Consider the following 10812-nt stretch of genomic DNA (forward strand, 5'->3'; position numbering starts at 1 on the left):
ATGCACAGAAATATAAAATAAATCAATATGTTAAATTGAAATATTGTTTTTATTACATTTTATATAAAAATAATTCCTAATTGATATATGTTTCTATTTAATTGAAGAAAATGATAGGATTTGAAGCCTTTCCACATTAAGCACCATTCATTTATTATTTCTTTGTTTTTTATATGTATATGCTATGTGTTATAATAGATTCAAAGGACAGCTTACATACACAGGTCATACAATTAATAATGAATTGTATACGTATTTATTGTGTATTTCATCTTTATGATGTTACATAAATCTGTGTGTGGGTTTTAACTCCAATGATCACAGCATGGTCAGTCAACATTTTTATTTAATCACAATTAAAAACATAAACATTACAATAAGTAAAACCATTTCAAGGTAGTTTTATAGCAAATCTCTCTCAGCCCAAAAAGGAAAAGAAACCCTGGGCTAGTTATTTACGCACAGACCAAATGTATCCATGAATCTTTATATCAAAATAAAACAGAGACACATACACACACAAAAGAAGAACATTAGAATTATAGCAGAAAAATCTAAATGCAACTGTATATCAACTTGTAGTAATACTTTCCTCAAGTCTTACCATAAACCGTTAATCTCACAATGTTAGTTTCTATTTAAAAACGGCAGATGGACCCTTTATGGTGAACATTCAAAGTTCAAAAAGTTTGGCACCAACATATTTTCTTGGCCCTGATATGTAAAAAATACTTGAGAAGGTAAAACCAAACCAAAAACGGTAGTGGGTGGAAATGACAGTATGGCTATCAACGTTACCCCACTGTGTCATCATTTAAAAATGTCAGCATAATTTAGTCTGTGGCCAGACCAGTTTGTTTTAAGACGATGACCATTGAATGAATTAACTCTTGTGAGAAAGTACATAAGTAAACATCTTAAAAGTTAGAATGATGCATTTTCAATTTGTAACTAACTTTATGTTACCTTAAACATTTAATTGATGCATATTCTCACTTTTAAGATGACAAATCGTCCCAGGGTTTAAACATGTCTTCATAATAATTGATGATAAATAATTTAAATGTCTACACATTCATCATTTCTAATTGTCAAATCCTTTTAACAAAAATAATTATCTCCACTTTATATCATTTCTCATTTAAATGCTGCTTTAGAAACAATTAACTGAGCTAACAATAGAGCCATATAGAACTTAACATTTTCAAATTCTAATCATCCCTTTTTGACATTGCAATTAAAATTCCGAAACTCAATATCTAAAGTGGTCCTTAAGAAGTGGTTTTTGCTTAAAGTGGGAGCCCAATGTAATATCATACAACCAAATGACTATTTGCTGACATGCAAAGCTGTAAATTAAGTAAAAAAAAGACCTCCAGTGATGTCAACAGTATAGAGCTGCTCCAATTGACAAGGAATGTGACTGGCTTGGTGGAAAACTAAAAAGCAGACCTTATGGCAGAGAAAGTAAGATATATCTACTATAGGAGAGCTGCTATAGTCATCAGTGTACTCGTTCATAACAAAGCTGAGCAGTGTCTGACCTGAGGAACAGATGGTCATATTGGTGCAGGGTGCAAACAGACCAATCACGTTGTTCCTAGATTTGTTGCGTCAGTTTTAAATGGTTAGAGGTTTATTGATTTCCCTGTCCCATCACTCGCTGCAAAAAATAATCCTTTCCAGACTGCTAAGGGCAGATAAGCAGATGTTGACCCTTCAAAACGTTGCACTATGGGACGGAATGAAAAAGTCAAAAACCACAGGAATGGTGCCGAAGCTGGTCCATTTACGACTAACTGATCTGGATCACAAACACATTTCCAGGTGCCTCTTCACCTGGAGCTCAGTTTATACCCAATGACCGTGGACCGTGGACCGTGGATACCATTGGACTGAGATCATGGAATCCAAGTGTCTCTCCTCACTAGTCCTTGTGAGTCTTTTCTTTTTTGGGTTCTTCGTCGTAAGAAACTCCATATTCATTTACTCTCGTTTTGTCCACTGGGTAGAGCCTGCGGAGAGGAAACAGAGTTATAGGTCAGAAAAGGTTTGGTTATGTTTTGTTGGTTATTCCGCAAAATAATTCTGTCTCTGTGTTTTGTGTTTGTACCATCTCTGGTAGAGGTAGATGAGAAACACCACATCATCTCTGAAACAGGCCAGTCTGTGGGACGTTGGCATGGTGATGATGAAGGCAAACACATCGTCGATGAAAGTGTTGAATGCCTGGAAAAGATAAATCAATCAATTAATACAGAATAGATGCTAATATATATATATATATATATATATATATATATATATATATATATAGAGTGTAGCTTAAAATAAACAATTGATTGTTTTACATCAAACATAATTCAGTATCTGTTTCATATCATCTGTGACAGAACAAGGTGGGAGATGGGAATGTGGTGATTTATCATTCAATATTTATAATATAACAGCAAATCTATAATTCCACACTGTCAATACATTCATACTTGTTAATCAGCACTAATAGAGTAACTAAATGGAGTTGATTCTCACCTTGTACATGAAGGCTTTCCAGGGCAGGTGGGCCACAGATTTCAGCTGTTAAATAGAGCACAATACATCAGCGGTGGGATGTTTGAAAGACAAAAACAGTAATTCAAATTAAATGCAATGCTATGGTGTAAACTTTGAAGCAATATCTAAACAATCTACACCTTTCTTTAAGATGTTAAGCTGTTTTGACCTCTAGAAACCAATTTAAATTGTAGCAGTTCTTTTCTTCCCTTAGAGGCAAGATGTCACATATAGTTTGAGCCTTTGTAATACATTTAGTTAATAACAACATTTTAAAATACTGTTAAAATACTGACCTTATAGTTGACAAATAGTTGAGGAAGCATGAAGAGGAAACCAAAGGCGTATACACCTGCAATCATCAACAACAATTTGAAAAGCCTTTTCTTTTCAATCAAGGTTATCAACTTTTTAAATTATAATATTGTTAACAATTCATAGCGTTGAGTTTAAATCTTACCATTAACTAAACTGTTGATCAACCATGAGTACCAACTAGAACAGAGAAAAAAATATGAGATAATCATGTCAAGACTGGTGAGGTAATAACAACTGGAATTACATTAAATAACAAAACTGTGCATGCTATGTTCACAAACACAAATCTACCTCTTATATCGCTGGAATACTAGAGCATACACAGCCCCTCCAATGCACAACGGGTAAAGGAGGTAAGAGAGATACTTCATGGCCTACAGAGAAAGACAAGGTAGCATACATCCAGTTACAGCACCACTCATACTGCTCAGTAACAACGTGCAGTGTGTGGCAAGGTATATCGTTATATATTGAGTGTGAGCCTGTATGGTCTTACCAGAGTATCGTAATGTTCTGTTCTCCTCTCCGATTCATCCATTTTCCCAAACTATTCCACAGAAAAGAAAAACACAGAGATTCAGGATTAGCACTCAAAATCACACACATTTGATGAAATTGCACAGCTGTGAGGTGAATGGATCTGAAACATGGGAAAATGCTGTGATTTCTGAACTCTGAGATTGAACTTCAAAACAAGGAACCCCATTGCTTTGCTTTGGTGATAGTAGCAATCTTAAACTACGGCCTATAACAAATGGTTTTGTTTATTCGTTTATCATGTCTGCAAATGTGGAGCTACTGTGCTTTCATTTTCAGCCCACATCAATTTAATAGAGAGCCGTATTGCAGAGTAAATAACTAAAATCTAGTCAAAGAAAGCTGTGCTCAGCAAACAGAGGAAATGGTATGTAGGGTCCACAATTCATTCACCACTGACTAACCACACACACACACACACACACACACACACACACACACACACACACACACACACACACACACACACACACACACACACACACACACACCACACACACACACACACACACACACACCACACACACACACACACACACACACACCACACACACACACACACACAACACACACACACCACACACACACACACACACACACACACACCACACACACCACACACACACACACACACACACACACACACACACACACACCACACACTACACACACACACACACACACACACACACACACACACACACACAACACACACACACACACACACACACACACACACACACACACACACACACACACACACACACACACACACACACACACACACACCAGGAATGAAGGTTTGCCTCCTTTCCAGAACACCTGAATCTTCAAGGCCTTCTTCACTTTCCATACCTGCAACAAATAAATAAAACATTTCCACAAAAATATCTTGAACAGATCGAATAAATACAATATTTATTTTTAAAAACGACATCAAAAAAGTATATGTTTCTATGTAGTCCTCAGTGCATGCAGTGTGTGTTTGCAGTGTGTTTCTGTGTGTACCAACTTCAATGATAGAGCCGATGCCCGCAGGTATGAGGACCAGCAGGCTGGTCTGCTGGTCAAACAAATAGAGGAAAATCACGATGGTGCTGAAACATCTCCACAGCACTGGAAAGAAAACACAACATGTAATCATTAGGTCCACACATTATTTGGATTACACAGCAATAGATGCATTTCAGTGATTCATTTGGAGAGAGTACTGATCATCGTCTGCCAACACCAATGTTTTAGCATTTTCTACTTTAAAATCCACAGAATAAATTGCCTCATAGAGCCACACCTGTGGACATGCATAGTTCCAGTACAGGACAAGAGACTGGCAAACATTTAGAAGTACATACAGTACTTCTTGCTAAGTTGCTTATAATGATGTGGGTGAAATACGTCTCGCAGTCTTTTGCATATGGCTAATTCTTGATATTACCAGACGAGATCCCTTATTTTGTGGCTGTTTTGAAAATAATTCAACATCAGACCACCAAGCACTCCAGACACACTAAATCAGATTACACTCAACACACCGCTGATGCCTAGTTTCTTATTGATTCCCTTGTGTTGCACATTTTCTTTAAAGGCCCTGTCACACTGTCCCGAAATTGACACCCGATGGACACACGAATATGGAATTGTGAATTTCGCACGAAGATGGCCCCGAACCACACACGAAGGCAACATTTACATTACATTTAAGACATACAACTGCAACGAAAGTATCAAAAACAATTATGTTCCAGTACTATGATACTGTACTGATATCTTCAGACTTTGTTCTTTACTTTATCCGTCGTTATATGTAGAAAATATTACGTTTTCTCCGTAATGTTGTTTCCATAACAACAACAACTTCCTGTCAACTGTCCTTCAAAATAATATATTATATCCTTTTTAGTTTCACAGAACACAAATTGGGTTATTTACATAATATATTTACATGATTTTGTTGTGCAATAAACAACCCGATGGACACACGATAAAGGAAATGTTCAAATTCGGCTGTGATCGTAGCAACATCGGGCCATTCGTGAGGGCATCTTAAGCCTTCGTATGACCGCCGGTGGAGTTTCTCAGGCTCCGGCAGCAACTTCGTGAGCGGTGGCAAAATCTTTGGCATGCCAAAAAATTGCCGAAGGACCTTGCGAAGGTTCATTTTCGTGTTGAATTCGTGTGTCAATTGTGCCCTTCGTAAGGCCATCGTGAGGGCATCTTGTTATCATCGGTGCCATCGGGCATTCGCCCCGATCAGAGTGAGGGCGAATGCACCGATGATAACACGAAGATGACACGATTTGACAAGATGCCCTCACGATGCCTTACGAAGTTGCCGCTCACGAAGTTGCTGCCGGAGCCTGAGAAACTCCACCGGCGGTCATACGATGGCTTAAGATGCCCTCACGAATGGCCCGATGTTGCTACGATCACAGCCGAATTTGAACATTTCCTTTATCGTGTGTCCATCGGGTGTCAATTTCGGGACAGTGTGACAGGGCCTTAAAGGCCTGACGTGTCATACTGTGTTGAATTAGTTTCCAATCAGTCATCTGTATAGCAAGTGAACCTCCAAACATCATTAACTGTCCAATATTGTGTTGTTAACGAGAACAAAGTCATCTACCTGCTTTGCTGGACATTCCCACCATGCTCTTCTTCTCCTTCCAGAAGCTGATGTCATTCTTGAACGCGAGGAAGTCAAAGAGGAGCTAAAAAAGCAAAAGACATAAATGTATCAAGCGACATTTTATTGTTTGTCATTCATTATCTTTTCTGAAGGATGAAAACAACGATCGGATACAGATTTGCTTCTTATGATCCTCTATTTGGTGGTTATACAACTTTTGTTTTGGAGAATACAGTTTTATTCTATTGTAATGTGGTGCTCGGAGGTGAAGACTTACATGGAAGGCGGCTACAAAGAAAGTCAGACCCAGGAAGTACAGGTTGGTGTCCACAAAGATTCCTTTAATCTCATCCGCATCCTTTTCTGTGAAACCTGCAAATAGAGATACAGACAGACAACAACACATTGTATTAGAGTTCAAAGCTTATACTGTGTGTGTGTGTGTGTGTGTGTGTGTGTGTGTGTGTGGTCTAGCATTACTATACTTGTGGGGACCTACATCTGTTTACATAGTCACGTGTGGGGACTGGCTTCCCTTATGGGGACAAATTGGAGGTCCCCATGAGGGGAATCATTAATTTTAGGGTGAAGACTTGGTTAGGTTTAGGATTAGAGTAAGGGTAAGGTTAAGGATTAGGGTTAGGCATGTGTTGGTTATGGTTAAGGTTAGGATAAGTCTCCAGGAAATGCATGTAAGTCAATATAATGTCCCCTGAAGTGATGTATACATGGTACTGTATGTGTGTGTGTGTGTGTGTGTGTGTGTGTGTGTGTGTGTGTGTGTAACAGAGTGATGATAAACATACCAAACTGCTGCAGAGAGAAAACAGCGTCTTGCATGTGGATCCAGAATCTCAGCCTCCCCAGAGAGATGGAGTCGTAGGAGATGGTCAGAGGGAGCTCCGTGGAGGTGCTGTTAATCTCCTGCAAATACACAACAAACCAGCATGTCAGATTATTTAGAAGCAAAACATTACTTACAATATCTCCTTCTAAAAGTATGGATCTTATTCTCTTGTGATCATTGAAACAGTACACATTTTGGCAGGAAATAAATCCTCGCTAGTTTCAGTGTATACAGATCAACAAGTATCTGGTTGATCATTCCAACCTTTAGTCATTGGATAATAGTAAACAGTGTTTTCCTCTTAATAAGTTATTTAACAAAACGTAACTATAATATTGATTTAAATGTAGCTTACCGCAAGGTCCTTCACTCGGTTGCTGAGCTCATCAACAAACAGCAGAGGTAAATAAACCATCTTCTTACCATTTTGGAATCTGAAATACAGAAAAACTAAAAATGATCAGACGCATCTGGATCCTAATTCAAGTCCTTTTAATTCATGATATGCCATAAACCTTAATGTTCCTGCATGTAATATGTTAAATGTCCACAATAGTTTAGCAACATACCCAGAGTTTTTCTGTGAGTTTCAAGTTTCAAGGCTTTATTGTCATTTGCACATTAGCTACAGTGTAGATATGACAATGAAAAACGTTGGTCACAGGCTCCTCCAACAGTGCAACATATCGGACATAGAACAAATAAAACAGATAAAATAGTGCAAGAGAATGTTTTGAGATGTGCAAGTAAATAGAAATAAAATAGAAATAGTGCAAGATGAGTCTTTGAGCGGGTTTCATGTGTGTGTATGCGTTACTGTATTTCTTACACTCTGAGGTATCTGTGGACATCACTAGGCAGGGATTCTCTGTCGAAAACAAAGGGGTCGCCAACAATGTTGAATGTGAGGCGGGTGCGCCAGTGGGAAACCGGGTGATCAGCTGTGGAAGTGGGAGCTGCTGCAGGGTCACCTTCACCTTTCTTCTGCTGGACTTCTTCTTTCTGACCCTGTGTGATCACATAGACAAAGAACACGTACTCTCAAATGAAATGCCAGATTAGCACCTAGAGGTAATCTAAAACATTCAAATAGCCACCTAAAGCTTTTCCCTATGCCCTTTAACACTCTTTATTCAGAAAACAATGAATAATTCAGCACCTGTGTTTGATCATCTCCAGATATCAGGGAGATTTCAGGCAGTTTAGGCACCATGTAAGTGGTGAGCTGAGCCACCAGGTGGACCTGTCGTGGATCCTGCCACGGAGTGACGCCAGCTTGATGGACAAATATTAATGCATATAAAGTTCCATTGTTGCGGGTCTTCTTAGGGAGGGTGACATTTACTATCCTGGAGGAAAGAAGAGGATGAAAGGAAGGAAGATATTTAGATACTGTATATAAGAATATGATGTATGTTTGCTTATGCATCAATCACAAGTCCTTGGAAAAGTGTCCTCTCTTAAAAAATCTAAATATCAGTCTGTCAAGTGTAATAATCTCAACATGGGTTTCAGTTCTTAGCAAGGTTTATATCAGGTTTATATGCATTCATCTGAATTATGAATGAATGCATTTGGGTTCAGTGTGTATCAGTTAGTGTACAGCTATGAATCTGACTTTACCAATCAGATCTGAGGGTGGAGAATAATCATTTTAGAGACTTATAGCAACTCTTTGCTTTTCCATTTAAAAGTTATATAAAACGAGTGCATCCCACCTCTCAAACTTGCTGTTGACATCAAATATTTCCTCTTTGTGGATCAAAGTATGTCCTCCCTCTGCATTGGGTCGCAGTGCTGTGTAGATACTCAACTGGAAACACAAAAATACATTTTTACAATTTCACAGTGTTCTACTGGACAGCGGAATCGAAACGAACCATCGTTCATCCCACATAGCTGACCTGTAGTTTGGGGTTCCCTGCCAGGAAGGGTGTGATACAGTTGTCCTCTTTGGGGTTGTCGCAGGGTTTAGTGTACACTATGCCGTACATCACCCAGCATGTGTGGAGCACGTACACCACAAACACCCCCACAATCAGGGAGGTGAAAGATGCTTTCAGGAACATGATGATACTCTCGTCGTCTCCCTCGTCTAGCTGAAGAGCAAGGCCATAAATCTGCAAATGAAAAATAGTTAGTGTGTAGAATGATGTTTATCCAAAAACCCTTTCTGACTTTATTATATAGAGGTTTGCTGGCAGAGACCTCTCTCTTAACTCTGGCTAATGAACAGCTTGTCATGTGGGAAAATATATCAAACTAATTGGCCTGAAGTTGTTATGATCGGACTTTTAAGTGTCCTTTTTAACCCTGTGCATGCTGCTTTGTTATTATTACCTCCTTATATTGGGTAGTGTCTCTAATCTAAGCAAAAAGGGCTATATTCATATCATTTATTATTATCTATATTTATACAGATATGATTATACAAATTGTGCTACTAGAGGCTTGAATTTCCCCAAGGGGGTATCTTCTACCTTTCTCTTCACTCTCATTTGTAACAGATGAAGTTCTCATTCCAAAAACATGGGCATCAACATGTTACTATTTCACACTTTTCTTATGATTTTAAAGCCTGGCTTAAGGGATGCTCCCATTCAGCCACAAAAGCCTGAGATGTTGAGCACCGATGGGCCATACAAGTTCTTCCACTTTTCTCTTTATGGATCTGGCTTTGTTCATGGGGGCATTGTGTTAAACATGTTAAACAAGGAAAATGGCCGTCCCCAACTGAAAATATGTATAGTGTTCCTGGTACAAATGTTTGATAATGCTTCAAACAACTCTTTTTACCTTCTAATGTAATTTTATTTATAAGAACTTGCTCATTTAGCTTGTGTTATATCACACTTTAAAAACAGCCACACATGTACATTATAGATGGTTGGTGATAAGAGTATAGGCCTGACATTGACAGAACAAAGATACAGATCCAGCAGAGAATCTTTGCAGCTGTTATTTTGAGGTATTGTAAACACTGGGAGCGGTTCATGCCAGAGTTTACAGTTAACAACCACACATCTTTGCTGGTGGTAGTAACTTACCACCATTTGAGTGATTTAAGGCATGCTAGATGCAATATTAAAGTCTTTTATTTACCTAAACTCAGACAGCTGTTCAGTCCATATGGTTGCTTTGCTACTGTTTTGCTCGTCACAATCAAAGGGTGTGTTTTCTGATGTCTCAACTCATCTCAGCGACCAAATTACAATGTTGTATACTTGTGTTTCTCTCATGTGTAGTAGTGTTTACGCAAAAGTAAAAATGATATGCAAGTAAAAACCTACCGGTGTTTAATCTGTCAGGATCTCAGTGACAGGACTCACTCCGTCCATTCACGTTACCGATGCTGCCGTGTAGTTAGACGCGAAGACATCGTTTCTTTAACCCCGTCCACCGTTTTTAGCAACAACACATGTGTCTTCTACTCTGCTGGCGTCTCCATTCAGGAGAGAAACAGCTCTGCCCCAAAAACTGTTAGCTGAAAGCGTGAGGTGGATCTAAATTTCCGCCATTCGCTTCCTGGTCGGTTTCTTGGACGGGATTTGGGGAATGGTAACGCGAGACTTCACTTCACCAAGACAACACTACGGCTTTTATAAATGTTCATATCATTTAGTTTTACCTACAGTTAAATTATACTTGTCAGTGCAAATAAGTTGCATGGTTTAAATTATGAAAATGGGCCTGACATGTAAATCGTTATTTAAGATAACATAAAATTAAATTAAATTATTACAATTATTAATAGCCTACCGAGAGATTGCTCGTGAATTAAATATTACAATAATAAAAAAGGAGTATTAAACGTTCATAATGTCTAATAGAATAACAATACAAGTAATACATTTATCAAAATGTGTAGACAAATATATGAAAAAAACAAAAGAACAGTAGTGTTACCAATATAAACCGTATATGAGAATAT

The 10812-nt window shown here is 38.3% G+C and overlaps 1 protein-coding gene across 1 annotated transcript; it reads right to left on the reverse strand.

Annotated features, from left to right (window-relative positions):
* Positions 1–328: 328 nt before the first annotated feature.
* On the reverse strand, positions 329–10439 carry clptm1l (CLPTM1 like). Its single transcript, XM_034210478.1, has 18 exons — positions 10172–10439; positions 8786–9001; positions 8600–8694; positions 8041–8230; positions 7711–7889; positions 7237–7315; positions 6841–6958; positions 6312–6406; positions 6032–6116; positions 4421–4524; positions 4198–4263; positions 3368–3418; positions 3163–3245; positions 3014–3048; positions 2850–2905; positions 2533–2577; positions 2114–2229; positions 329–2015 (listed from the first exon to the last, which is right to left on the reverse strand). The coding sequence occupies exons 2-18, from the start codon at positions 8948–8950 to the stop codon at positions 1928–1930; spliced, it is 1650 nt and encodes a 549-aa protein (XP_034066369.1). The 5' UTR covers positions 8951–9001; positions 10172–10439; the 3' UTR covers positions 329–1927.
* Between the last annotated feature and the right edge of the window lie 373 nt (positions 10440–10812).

This window comes from Gymnodraco acuticeps, unplaced genomic scaffold (genome assembly GCF_902827175.1).
Source record: "Gymnodraco acuticeps unplaced genomic scaffold, fGymAcu1.1, whole genome shotgun sequence".
In the NCBI taxonomy this organism is placed as follows: Eukaryota; Metazoa; Chordata; class Actinopteri; order Perciformes; family Bathydraconidae; genus Gymnodraco; species Gymnodraco acuticeps.